The sequence below is a fragment of the Hippocampus zosterae genome, chromosome 19, assembly GCF_025434085.1.
Source record: "Hippocampus zosterae strain Florida chromosome 19, ASM2543408v3, whole genome shotgun sequence".
Lineage (NCBI taxonomy): Eukaryota > Metazoa > Chordata > Actinopteri > Syngnathiformes > Syngnathidae > Hippocampus > Hippocampus zosterae.
In genome coordinates this window covers 3,005,770-3,019,893 of record NC_067469.1, presented here as the reverse complement: position 1 = coordinate 3,019,893, position 14,124 = coordinate 3,005,770, and the positions used below count along the sequence as shown (strand labels likewise).

The 14,124-nt window shown below is 44.1% G+C and overlaps 1 protein-coding gene across 3 annotated transcripts in view; it reads left to right on the top strand.

Annotated features, from left to right (window-relative positions):
- lama2 (laminin, alpha 2) overlaps window positions 1–13,627 on the top strand; it is an 89,943-nt gene extending 76,316 nt beyond the window's left edge. For all 3 annotated transcript variants that reach the window (XM_052052492.1, XM_052052493.1, XM_052052491.1), the window contains 14 exons: window positions 1,784–1,935; window positions 2,113–2,289; window positions 2,826–3,009; window positions 3,613–3,681; window positions 5,702–5,820; window positions 6,027–6,114; window positions 6,207–6,302; window positions 6,784–6,864; window positions 6,983–7,060; window positions 7,136–7,214; window positions 7,294–7,425; window positions 12,685–12,815; window positions 12,908–13,127; window positions 13,338–13,627. In XM_052052492.1, coding sequence (XP_051908452.1) covers window positions 1,784–1,935; window positions 2,113–2,289; window positions 2,826–3,009; window positions 3,613–3,681; window positions 5,702–5,820; window positions 6,027–6,114; window positions 6,207–6,302; window positions 6,784–6,864; window positions 6,983–7,060; window positions 7,136–7,214; window positions 7,294–7,425; window positions 12,685–12,815; window positions 12,908–13,127; window positions 13,338–13,498 — 1,767 coding nt within the window. In that variant the 3' untranslated portion in view covers window positions 13,499–13,627. The remainder of the gene's footprint in view (window positions 1–1,783; window positions 1,936–2,112; window positions 2,290–2,825; window positions 3,010–3,612; window positions 3,682–5,701; window positions 5,821–6,026; window positions 6,115–6,206; window positions 6,303–6,783; window positions 6,865–6,982; window positions 7,061–7,135; window positions 7,215–7,293; window positions 7,426–12,684; window positions 12,816–12,907; window positions 13,128–13,337) is intronic.
- Window positions 13,628–14,124: the final 497 nt, after the last annotated feature.

Genomic DNA, 14,124 nt, shown 5'->3' with positions numbered 1-14,124 from the left:
CTCTATGAAACATCACTCACCAGTCTACGAGACCTCAGTCAATGCAACACGTGTTCCATTGCGCCCAACCTGCGGGCCAGACGGCACTGATTTTATGACAGGGGCCGAGGGCCGGATGAAATTCGACCGCGGGCCGGATTTGGCCCGCGGGCCGGACTTTGGACATCCCTGGCTTACCTCCTCCGCTTGTGTAGTCCCGGCGAGTTACGCGTCAGACATACAAACTAAATAAAGTTGAATTGTGCCGAATTGAGTGGTAAAGGCGATTTGGAAAGTGTCAAATCTAAAAAGCGCAGCAAAAGAAGTGCGCCTTCTTTCCTGTCAATGTGGTTAGTGGGCAAGTTTTATCAAGCATGTCCAGCGTTTGATTTCATGCTTGTGTGTGTGTGTACGTGTCCGCGCTCATTCGCACAAATGTATGTCTCAATTCATGTGTGGCAGTGTGTGTCTTGAATGCGTGTGCGTGTGTGTGTGTGTGCGCAAGCGGCACATGGAGAGGCATGTTGTAGCTACATCTCGGTCCAATTTGTCCCCCGACCTCAAATTGAAATTCCATTTTCAAGTGGTAAATTGTCTCCCACTTCGCCCTGTGGCACACAGTGAATTAAAATTCAAATGAGGCTGACCTTGCGCCGCTGCTCTCTCCCACCTTTCTGTCTCTCTCCCGCTCCCTCGTCTCTCTCTTGCTGTTCTGCTCTCTGCCCTCTCATCTCGTCGCCCTATTATCCTCTCCTCAACGTTCCTCTCATCTCTTGTTATCCTTTCCTCTCGGCTTTCTCCACTCCCCCTTTTCCTCTTTTACGGACCCCACGCATCGCCCACTTTCTCGCTTTTTTTTTGCCTCTCTCCTCTGCGCGTCGACATTGTCCACGCGCGTTGGCAGCCGCTCTTCGCCCCTCCGCAAAGGTCTAACACAAATCGACATGCGGCTGGACAAGTTCGATTTAAGTTGGGGAGTTAAACGGTTCAGGGTGCTTTTGAATCCAATCCCTTTCTACTTTATCTTCCCCTTTGCTGCACTTCACTATTTGTGCATTACTATTCTCAAACTCGCCTATTTTTTTTTTTAATCTGAAATTTGTGATTTCCTCGTTTGTGAATACAGTACACAACAAAGGAATAAATAAACACTTCTGAGGCAGGGCTATAGAATTTATTTTGGGATTTCCTGGCTTGATTTTCTGTTTTGATGCATTATTTTCAATGTTCGTAGTTTCATTGAAGTAATCGTCAGTTTACGTTTTTCGGGGGTGGTTATGATTACCTCTCGAGTCGAACGGAAGGATTTTAGCTCCATCTAGATGTGGAGGCATTGTAGATTGCGTTTTATAATCCAGTGCGTCCGATATATTAAAAAATATTACAAAATAGGCCATTCATTGTAGGTGTGCCTCATAATCCTTTTGGTGCAGAAAATCGAGTACATATTTGTTTTTTTTTAAATAATCGAAATAACCAAATACAATTTAAGAATGTGGCCGATGTCTTCTTGAAAACAAAACACAAGACCTGACTTAAATTTTGGGGCATTTTATGGTCAGGCCATTGTCTGAACCCTCCACAAATGGGAATAAACCTGAACAAAAGCAAACTGAGCAATGCTGAGCAATTATTATTCATATGAAATGGCTGTAGAGTGTAAGCAATCATAAACAAATGGGCTCTTTAGTGTTGCGCCGTTGTTGAAATGGCTCCACTTCATCTTCCTAACTACCCGGGTGTACTGCACGCACGTCCTTTCAAGGCCTGATAGAGTCCAATTCATCTTCTCGCTCTCCCGCAGCCCTTCCTCTCTGTGATGCTGAACAAAGGCTCCCTGGAGGTGTTGGTGTACACGGGCAGCCACAGTGTGCGTCGAGTCATCAGGCGGCCCGAGCAAGGCATCCTGAGTGACGGCAGAGAGCACTCGCTGCGCATCGAGAGATTACCTGGCAGGTCAGTGAGCCAGGGTTGGAGCACGTCTTCCTCATCTGACACCGTTTGTTTTTGTTTTGTTTGTTTTCTCTCACTGTGATGTAAAAGCACCGTATGGCCCAAAAGATTGGCCATGAGTCTCCTCTTTCGCAGCGTCATACTTCTGAAAAGGAATGTGACAATGTGCGTTTTCATCAGATCTTTTGCCGTTCAAGTGGACGAGGAGGCAAAGAGGGAGTCTCCGCTTCCTAATGACCAGCCAATCGTCTTGCACCGTTTATTCCTCGGCGGTATTCCCGCGGAAGTGGAGCAGACGTCCAACAGAGCCAACGTCCCATTCCAGGGATGCATCTGGAATCTCATGGTCGACTCTGTGTAGGTCAACCCCAAAAGCCCTTCCGACGCCTCTCCTGGTCATCCGCGGTTTCACGTGACCGCACGAAACACTTTTTGACATTCCGCGATTGATCACTTCACTTCATTAGACCTGAGATGTTCACCTTGGCCCCCCCGCGTGAAATTCTATAAGGGCAAGCTTCAGCATGACAATGCCAATACAGTCTTTGTGTCTTTGTGCCTGATCTGCCGTAATGGCTCTGTCCCACTGCATCAACATATTCATGACTCTCATTGGGCCTGATTGTCCATCTCTCACCTCACTTCACCCCTATTAACCCATCTCCTCCCCATGCGATGCCTCCTGGTCTCTCACTTGTCCCCCAAGTGGCAAGTCTATTTTTGGTATATCACCATTGGATGTAGATTTGATGCAAGTATGATGAGATGGTTTGATTCCATGAAGAAAGCACAACAATGACACAAACAACGTTCCCTGCTCTTGAGCCATACATAAGGCATTACACTGATTGGAATGCATTTTTAACTGACTGTTGTTCTTGTCCCCGTCACAGTCTGTCAGACTTCTCCCAGTCGGTGTCCTTTGAAAACGCCGAAATCGGACAGTGCCCCAGCCTTGCCCCGCTTCTTCCTCTTCCCTATCCTACAGAAGAGGCTAAGAAGGAAGAGGACGCGTCCAAACCGCACCGGCCGGCACCCGCTCCCGCAGTTGTTACTTCGCCTCCGGAACTTCCTGCCGTGAGTGATCCATGCGCTAATATTTACACATCGATATACAGATATATAAATGAATAAGAGCCTTTCATTTGATTTACACCTCTTTGAGCATCATATCCGAGGCGAACACATGCAGTCTCCATCATGCGCCGATTTCCGAGGGATACAATGCAGCCATGAGCTTTCTGTGTTAGCTTAGCGCTCTCTCACGCCGCACTCGTACAGCCCATTAACTGTTCTTTATTGTCCCTTTAGCCTTGAGCCACTAAACTCCCTCTCCAGCAGCCGGTCGCGCGCTGTGAAGTCACACTGATGTGCAAGCTAACTGTGCATGCCAGCTACGCTTTATGGCCCCGCAGGAGCCAAAGCAGTCCATGCGATGCTAAGAGGCGGGTAGACAGTCAGCCATTTGTTTTGTTCCATGAACCTTGGCATTGAGACACATTAAAGTTCGAATCCTTGATATAGCTCGATGCAATAGTTACTGTTGAGTGTTAGATTATCACAAAACCTTCTCACCATCATTGCATGGCTAATGCTGCTGCTAGTTGGAGCGGCTACATGTGCTTCCTGGCTGTATCACATAATAGCCCTTCCTTCCCGCCCCCTGATGAATGACTGCAGGAGCCCACGGCAATTGTCGCGCCTGCTGCAACACCTACTTCTGCCGAAGCCTCGCCCACTGCTGACACGGTATACGCACTTGTACACAATTGACCATACATAATGGTTTTCATAGTCTCAACAAATGCAGGTACGTCTTTGTCCGTCTCCGTGCCTTCTCTTCTTCTGTTCGTTCTTGACCGCCCCTGAAAAACGCAAGTTGATTCCTTCAATGAAACTACGAAAATGCATCAAAACAGAAAATCAAGCCAGGAAATCGCAAAATAAATTCTTCAGCCCCCCCTACAGAATTTATTTTGTCATTTCCTCGTTTGTGAATACAGTACACAACAAATGAATAAATAACAAACACTTCTGAGACCGTCCAGGAAATGCTCATGGGAATGCCAAAATAAATTCTGTAGGGGGGCTATAGAATTTATTTTGTGATTTCCTCGTTTGTTTTTCTGTTTTGATGCACTATTTTCAATTTTTGTAGTTTCATTGAAGTTATTGTTAATTTACGTTTTTTTGGAGGCGTTAATGAACGCCTCAAGTCGAACGGAAGGAGTGTAGCTCCATCTAGTGGATGCATTGTAGATTGCATTTTATAATCCGGTGTGTCCAGTATATCAAAAAAATTACAAAATAGGCCATTCATTGAAGGTGCGCCTCATAATCCAGTGCGCTTTTGGTGCGGAAAATACGGTGTAGTTTGTCCCTGCATTGATACTTGATCATATGCACGAACGGAAGAATGCATTCGCAGGCCGCAGTGAATCACGCATCAGTGCTCTTTGCAGTATGAATCTGCTTCATCTCCTCATGAAACGACTCCAGTACTCCAGAGCGCAAAAGCTATAGCTAAATGTATGTTAATCCTCTGGGGGGCAATCAGGGATAATAGAATCATTTTGCATGTTCTAAACTTTACACAGTTGCAGCTCAAAGACCATAAAGAGGTGAAAACAGCACTAAGGCATGTAATGAGCACTCATTTACAGGACGAACATGGCAAAGTCTAAGCGGTTCTCTCTGGAGTAATGAAACCTTTGGGCTCGGGATAACTCAGAGAAGCTGCAAAAGTGGCTCATTTCGACCTTATAAGTCTTTTTCTCTGGAGGAAACCTGGCGGCAGCATAAACGCACACACGCATACATACATACATACAAAGACATAAAATCGTGGCTGAATGACTTCACATTCAATCAATGTGACCTCCAAGAAAAGACTAACCGCTCTGAATGGAGGACCATAGCCTCATTGTTAGCCACAGAGGAGATGAGAGAAAAGGAGGGAGGAAGAGGCGAATGAAAGGGATAGAAGGAGGAGAAGACGACAGCGATGAAGGCCCCGGCCAATGATGAAGAGGAGGAAAGGACTCTTTCTGAAGACGGCAGCCAGTGTTTTTTTTGGGGGGGGGGGCTTAAAGGAAAGCCGCAGGAGAGCGAGAGAAGAATAAGGAGAGAGAGGGTGAGGGGTCTTCTTTTGTTAGAGGGGGGCCTGGGTGAGGTGGAGAAAGGGAAGAAAGGCAGAGGTTGAGCAGGAGCGGATATGAAGACGGAGCATGATAAGAGGTGAGTGTCGGCGGTTACAAAGCAAGGTCGCCGTGCGCCGAGTCTCTTCAACTTGAAAGAGAACAAGAGACCAGAGGAGATTAAGAAACACACACTCGCACACAAACACACGCTCAAAATAAGTCTCTGGAACTTTTGTCTCACAAGAATGCAGGTGGTAAGATGGGGGGGGAGTAAAAGGGCAACCGAGGCAAGAAAATGTGAAGCCAAGATGAAACCGGACAGAAAAACGAAATGAAAGAATAAGAATTAAGGTTGAGGCAAACTGATGAGAAAATCACATTGATATAATGTATTGCAACACTGACACCTCGTGGCCACACGTTAAACTGCAAGTCCACGTGAGATGAAGCTGATGAAATGGGGAAAAACGCTTAACTGACGACACTTGTAGAAGGCCAATCTCGGCGTTTTATTGACATGGTCAAAGAAACATAGCGTATCTAACAGTCTGGAATCTTACTGTGGCCGGAAACGGTCAATATTTGACCATGTTGCCTTTCTTTCTGAACCGTTTGCCCCCAATCTGCAGGACTCGTGCCCCTCAGCTGTTGCCCCTGTGGCACTGGACAAATCCTACCAGTTCGGGCTGGGCAGAAACAGTCACATGAGCTTCACCTTCGATGACGCCAAAGTGAGAGAAAGGTTGGTGTTTAGAAGCAGGAGACTCAACGATGCCTTGGGAAGTGGAGGGGTTTTTTCCCCCCTCCTACTTTGAAGAAAATGAACAGAACAGAAGCACTGACAACCAATTCAGGATGCGCATATTGGAAGGCAAACGTTGGCAACGGTCAAATAATTCATTTTTTTTGGCGCACTTATTTGTTTTCATTCATGTGCGTGTATTTCAGGTTGAGTTTGGAGTTTGAGCTGAGGACACGGGAGGAGTCGGGACTGGTGCTGTACATGGCCAGAATCAACCACGCCGACTTTGTCTCCATTCAGGTATCATGTTGAACACTTGTTTCCACGGATGCTAGTTACTGGCTCAACTCAAAGCACTCTTTCCCCCCCCCCACTCCTCTGTGCCGGCGCAGATCAAAGATGGACAGGTGTGCCTGGGTTATGACCTCGGTCACGGCAACACGTCTGGATGCGTCCCCTTCTCCATCAACGATGGCAACTGGCATAAGGTGGGACGGCCACACATTCAGCGATGGCACAATTAGAGCTGAACAACAATACGCACCCGGATTCACATCGTCACAGAGCGGGAATCAGTTCTACGCTGCCCGCGCACAAGCGTACCACGATGCCACCAGCGACTCAGTCGTGAAACTGGATGATCACTGGTGGTCTTGTGATTCACATGACTGACTTCAGGATTTCAGTTCCCGCTTATTGTCTGACTGCCGTAATAATTTCTTTAATCTTTGCCAGATTTGCTGCCATAGATTCCATTGTGTGGAAAATACTGGTCACACTTATTTGGACCACATTCCCATTGTTTATTATTACTTACTTGCATCTTGTAACGAGTTAAAATACACTCACCCACACAATGAATGCCGGAAAGGATACATGCATTCTCGTCCGACTTCCTTTCTATCATCCATGTCCTTTGTGTGTGTACCGTTATCATTATTTATGTACTGGTATGTATTTTTGTCTCAGATCCGTGTAACTCGCAGCAAGCAGAGAGCTCTCCTGATGTTGGATGGTCGATACAGTAAACAGATGATTAGCCCCAAAAAGGTAAATCACGTTTTTTGTTTTGTTTTTTGAGTATAAGTGCCAATGATTGCCTTTGTTCCAAAAAGCATCAGTATTCATGTGTCATGTTCCTTCGTGCTTATTTGCTTGTCATTTTCAGGCGGACTTGCTGGACGTGGTGGGAATGCTGTATGTTGGTGGTCTACCGCACAACTACACCACCAAGAGGATCGGACCGGTAATGGAAAGCAAAAAAGGAGACGGACGTGTGGAAAAGTACTCAATTCAAAGACCGCAAATTTTTGCCTTTTAGATTCTTTACAGCATCAGCGGGTGCCTGCGGCGCTTAAAGATGGGGGGAGGTCCCGTCAGCACAAAAGCTGCCGCACCGGGTAGGAATTCTTTGCAAAGGTGCAAAAATGTATTCCAACTAGATTTGAAGGTGTTTTACTTGTGGCCCGGTTGTCTCAGGTCGTACCGAGGCACTTACTGAAGACTTTAAGCTTGACATGTCCGCGCCGACCTCCAGTCACATGGTCGGAAAATGCTTCGCTGCCACCGAACAAGGAACTTATTTTGACGGAACTGGATTTTTGAAAGCAGGTGAGATGACATCTAGAAACATAGATGTGTGGATTTATTTTTTGATCAAGTAAAAAGACCGCCATGACTCACTGTAGTATTTTTATAATTTCTTGCAATAATTGTTTTTTTTCTGGAGTTTTGCATCTGTTCAGGTTGTATCAACGATCTATATTGACTATACCGTATTTTCCGCACGATAAGGCGCACCAAATTTTCTGAAAAGCTCACCGCGCCCCTTAAAATCTGGTGCGCCTTGTGTATGGTCATTACGGTAATATGTCGACCCCAAGATGGTTGCATGGTGGAGACGCGCTTAAAATGTTATAACTTGCTGTTGGTTCAGTGAACTGTGTCGCTGCTATATTAAATGTTTTTGTTGTGGCTCCTCAAAAGCTGTGGTAGTTTTTTTAAAACGTACACTTTGATGGTTTTCACAGTCTCAACAAATAAAGGTACTTTGTCTGCCTCCGTGCCTTCTCCAAGACGTTTTTAACAAAAAAAACGACCATGTATATTAAGGCGTTTTTAGCTGAAAAAAAAACAACCATGTATAGTAAGGCGTTTTTTGACGAAAAAAAAACGACCATGTATATAAGGCGTTTTTAGCCCGAAAAACACGACCATCTATAGTAAGGCGTTTTTAGGCCGAACAAAAAATGACATGTATAGTAAGGCGTTTTTAGCCCGAAAAAAACGACATAGTATAGTAAGGCGTTTTTAGCCCGAAAAAAACGACCATGTATAGTAAGGCGTTTTTAGCTCAAAAAAACGACCATGTATAGTAAGGCGTTTTTAGCCCGAAAAAACGACCATGTATAGTAAGGCGTTTTTAGCCCGAAAAAAACGACCATCTATAGTAAGGCGTTTTTAGCCCGAAAAACACGACCATCTATAGTAAGGCGTTTTTAGGCCGAATAAAACGACATAGTATAATAAGGCGTTTTTAGCGTGAAAAAACGACCATGTATAGTAAGGCGTTTTTAGCGTGAAAAAAACGACCATGTATAGTAAGGCGTTTTTAGCCCAAAAAAACGACCATGTATAGTAAGGCGTTTTTAGTCCGAAAAAAACGACCATGTATAGTAAGGCGTTTTTAGCATGAAAAAAACGACCATGGTCGGAGTAAGGCGTTTTTAGCCCAAAAAAACAACAATGTTAGTAAGGCGTTTTTTGATGAAAAAAAATGACATGTATAGTAAGGCGTTTTTAGCCCGAAAAAAAAGACAATGTATAGTAAGGCGTTTTTAGCCCAAAAAACGACCATGTATAGTAAGGCGTTTTTAGCCGAAAAAAACGACATAGTATAGTAAGCCGTTTTTAGCCTGAAAAAAACGACCATGTATAGTAAGGCGTTTTTAGCCCGAAAAAAACGACCATGTATAGTACGGCGTTTTTAGCCCAAAAAAACGACCATGTATAGTAATGCGTTTTTTGGCCCAAAGGACGACCATGTATAGTCAGGGGGTTTTCTGCCAAATATGTCTTTCGTGCAGAGAAAGTCACAGTCACTGGTGGTGTAGAGGTATGCATGCAGGCTTTCCGTCCAGGCAACTCTGGTTCAAATCCCGCTCAGTGATGTGTGAGATTTCAATACCAAACAGTTACTTTTTCCTGCAAAACCTCCGGAGTGCATGTCAAATACGCCAACAGTCCAGATCACATCACAGTTGCTGGTGGTGTAGAGGTATGCACGCTGACTTTCTGTCCAGGCAACCCTGGTTCAAACCCCACTCATTGATGTGTGAAAATACAACACCAAACAGTTACTTTTTCCTGCACAGCCTCTGGAGTGCATGTCAAATACGCCAACAGCTCAGAGCATGTCACAGTCACTGGTAGCGTAGAGGTATACATGCTGGCTTTCTGTCCAGGCAACCCTGGTTCAAACCCTTGCTCTGTCGTTGCTGGTCGTTTTTTTCGGGCTAAAAACGCCTTACTATACATGGTCGTTTTTTTCACGCTAAAAACACCTTACTATACACGGTCGTTTTTTTCACGCTAAAAACGCCTTACTATACTATGTCGTTTCTTTCGGGCTAAAAACGCCTTACTATACTATGTCGTTTTTTGGGGGGCGAAAAACGCCTTACTATACATGGTCGTTTTTTCGGGCTAAAAACGACTTACTATACTATGTCGTTTCTTTCGGGCTAAAAACGCCTTACTATACTATGTCGTTTTTTTGGGGGCGAAAAACGCCTTACTGTACTGTCGTTTTTTTCGGGCTAAAAACGACTTACTATACATGGTCGTTTTTTTCACGCTAAAAACGCCTTACTATACATGGTCGTTTTTTCCACGCTAAAAACGCCTTACTATAGATGGTCGTTTTTTTGCACGCTAAAAACGCCTTACTATACTATGTCGTTTTTTTCACGCTAAAAACGCCTTACTATAGATGGTCGTTTTTTTGCACGCTAAAAACGCCTTACTATACATGGTCGGTTTTTCGGGCTAAAAACGACTTCCTATACATGGTCGTTTTTTTCACGCTAAAAACGCCTTACTATACATGGTCGTTTTTTCCACGCTAAAAACGCCTTACTATACTATGTCGTTTTTTTCACGCTAAAAACGCCTTACTATAGATGGTCGTTTTTTGCACGCTAAAAACGCCTTACTATACTATGTCGTTTTTTTCACGCTAAAAACGCCTTACTATAGATGGTCGTTTTTTTCCACGCTAAAAACGCCTTACTATACATGGTCGTTTCTTTCGGGCTAAAAACGCCTTACTGTACTATGTCGTTTTTTTCGGGCTAAAAACAACTTACTATACATGGTCGTTTTTTTCACGCTAAAAACGCTTTACTATACATGGTCATTTTTTTCACACTAAAAACGCCTTACTATACATGGTCGTTTTTTTCCACGCTAAAAACGCCTTACTATACTATGTCGTTTTTTTCGGGCTAAAAACGACTTACTATACATGGTCGTTTTTTGGGGGGCGAAAAACGCCTTACTATACAGGGTCGGTTTTTCGGGCTAAAAACGACTTACTATACATGGTCGTTTTTTCCACGCTAAAAACGCCTTACTATACCATGTCGTTTTTTTCGGGCTAAAAACGCCTTACTATACTATGTCGTTTCTTTCGGGCTAAAAACGCCTTACTATACTATGTCGGTTTTTTCGGGCTAAAAACGACTTACTATACATGGTCGGTTTTTTTGGGGCGAAAAACGCCTTACTATACATGCTCGGTTTTTCGGGCTAAAAACGACTTACTATACATGGTCGTTTTTTGGGGGCGAAAAACGCCTTACTATACATGGTCGGTTTTTCGGGCTAAAAACGCCTTACTATACTATGTCGTTTTTTTCACGCTAAAAACGCCTTACTATAGATGGTCGTTTTTTCCACGCTAAAAACGCCTTACTATACATGGTCGTTTCTTTCGGGCTAAAAACGCCTTACTATACATGGTCGTTTTTTTCACGCTAAAAACGCTTTACTATACATGGTCATTTTTTTCACACTAAAAACGCCTTACTATACATGGTCGTTTTTTTCCACGCTAAAAACACCTTACTATACTATGTCGTTTTTTTCGGGCTAAAAACGACTTACTATACATGGTCGTTTTTTTGGGGGCGAAAAACGCCTTACTATACATGGTCGGTTTTTCGGGCTAAAAACGACTTACTATACATGGTCGTTTTTTTCACGCTAAAAACGCCTTACTATACATGGTCGTTTTTTCCACGCTAAAAACGCCTTACTATACTATGTCGTTTCTTTCGGGCTAAAAATGCCTTACTATACTATGTCGGTTTTTTCGGGCTAAAAACGACTTACTATACATGGTCGTTTTTTGGGGGCGAAAAACGCCTTACTATACATGATCGGTTTTTCGGGCTAAAAACGCCTTACTATACTACAGTATGTCGTTTTTTTCACGCTAAAAACGCCTTACTATAGATGGTCGTTTTTTCCACGCTAAAAACGCCTTACTATACATGGTCGTTTTTTCCACGCTAAAAACGCCTTACTATACTATGTCGTTTTTTTCGGGCTAAAAACGACTTACTATACATGGTCGTTTTTTTGGGGGCGAAAAACGCCTTACTATACATGGTCGGTTTTTCGGGCTAAAAACGACTTACTATACATGGTCGTTTTTTTCACGCTAAAAGCGCCTTACTATACATGGTCGTTTTTTCCACGCTAAAAACGCCTTACTATACCATGTCGTTTTTTTCGGGCTAAAAACGCCTTACTATACTATGTCGTTTCTTTCGGGCTAAAAACACCTTACTATACTATGTCGTTTTTTTCAGGCTAAAAACGACTTACTATACATGGTCGTTTTTTGGGGGGCGAAAAACGCCTTACTATACATGTTCGGTTTTTCGGGCTAAAAACGACTTACTATACATGGTCGTTTTTTGGGGGCGAAAAACGCCTTACTATACATGGTCGTTTTTTCCACGCTAAAAACGCCTTACTATACTATGTCGTTTTTTTCGGGCTAAAAACGACTTACTATACATGGTTGTTTTTTTGGGGGCGAAAAACGCCTTACTATACATGGTCGGTTTTTCGGGCTAAAAACGACTTACTATACATGGTCGTTTTTTTTCACGCTAAAAACGCCTTACTATACATAGTCGTTTTTTTCACGCTAAAAACGCCTTACTATACATGGTCGTTTTTTTCGGGCTAAAAATGCCTTACTATGTATACTATGTCGTTTTTTCGGACTAAAAACGCCTTACTATACTATGTCGTTTCTTTCGGGCTAAAAACGCCTTACTATACTATGTCGTTTTTTTCGGGCTAAAAAGAACTTACTATACATGGTCGTTTTTTTCACGCTAAAAACGCCTTACTATACATGGTCGGTTTTTCGGGCTAAAAACGCCTTACTATACATGGTCGTTTTTTTCAACATGTTCTCCCTGTGCCTGCGCGGGTTTTCCACAGAAACTCTGGTTTCCTCCCACATTCGAAAAAATATGCAGCAGGGTCATGGAACACTTTAAATTTCCACAATCACCATGAAGTGCTTTCCGGTAAAGTAGTGACAGTAATTAGGAGGAGTGTGGCCCCTGTGGCTGACTGTCAAGACCCCATATGCAAAGGGCGGGGCCGGAATTGAACTCTGCACCGGATGTATTAACCAGTCGACCGCCAGGCTGCCCCTACATTGAGCGTCTTCTGTGTATTTCTAATGAACTGTGGTCATAGGAGGATTTAAAGTATGCTTTTCACGTGAGGTTTGAACTCTCCCTCTGCCTTTTACTGTAATGGACTCACTCTTTCCTTTACTAGTGTCCAGCTACAGAGTTGGTCTCGACGTGTCCATTGAATTGGAGTTCCGAACCAGCAGAACTAATGGCGTCCTTTTGACCATCAGTAACCAAGGCAATGATGGTCTTGGTCTGGAGATTGTTCAGGGCCAGGTATGAAGAGTCATTCGTGGTGATATAAAAAGCATTGCTATGGCCAGATTGATTAATTGATACCAACTAACAACTACTTGTCGTTCTTGTAGCTGCTATTCCACGTGGACAACGGCGCCGGACGGATCACGGCGCTGCACGTGCCCGACGGCGACGGCTTCTGTGATGGCCAGTGGCACTCTGTCCTCGCCAACAAGGTTCGCCACAGGGTGGAGCTGCTGGTAGATGGGAAGCGGAGCCAAGCTCAGAGTTCCAATGCGCGCTCCAACACCTGCGATACCAACGACCCCATCTATGTGGGAGGCTACCCGGGTGAGAGACGCTAAGACACAAAAGTCCCACTTGACACTCATCAGTACAGCAAGTTTAGTTCACCACAGTATAACGAAAGGCGAAATTCAGATGTAGCTCACACTGAACGCAGGCAGGACAGCAAGAGTGGCGTGAGCTGCGTCGATTGCAGAGTGCAGCCTGCCCTGCGTTTTGGAAGTGCTAATTCAGCGATGTCTGTGTTTTGTTCAGACGGCGTTCGTCAGGTAGCTCTGTCTGGCCGCACGTCCTTCAGAGGTTGCATGAAGAACCTGAAGATCACCAAAGCCTCAAAGGTCATGGAGGTGCACTTCAACAAGGCTCTGGAAGTCAAAGGGGTTCAACCGCTCTCGTGTCCCAACTTTGCTGCCTAACAACCCGCCCTTGAAGCGACTTCCCATTTTCCCTTCGCTGTTCAATTTACTCTTGGTAGAGGGTTTGGATACTGACTTTGATGCAGCTTGATTTCAGCCTGGTACAATAAATACTGTTCATGGCTCCTTCATATTCTTATTTTGTGCATTTGCCCATCACTCAACCATTCAAAATAATCATAATCAAACGATTACTTTTGATCTACTGGCATGTTTCCTCCTTCCGCTCGACTCGAGAGGCGTTCATCACCGCCTCTGAAAAAACGGAAATTAACGATTCCTTCAATGAAACTACAAAAATTGGTGATTTCTACATGAATTAATGCACACCTGTGTGTTCTTTTAAATCATCTAAGTGATTGCTATTTAAATTTAGTATCATACAAAATCGGGTTTATTCAAGTTATGGGTTTAAGTGTAGGGCATCTTGAGTTTCTAAGTGTACCCCAACTCACTTCCAGTAGGTGTCGCTGCTGCAACAGCAATGAGTTTCCATCCAGCCGCTGCGTCTGAAACTTGCTCAATGGTTGATTTATTAGAAATTTCAGCAGCAAAAAGTAGCTTTTAATTTACATTAATAGGACACTTATTCTGTCACACTAAAACGAGTTCCCATAACCGATGGT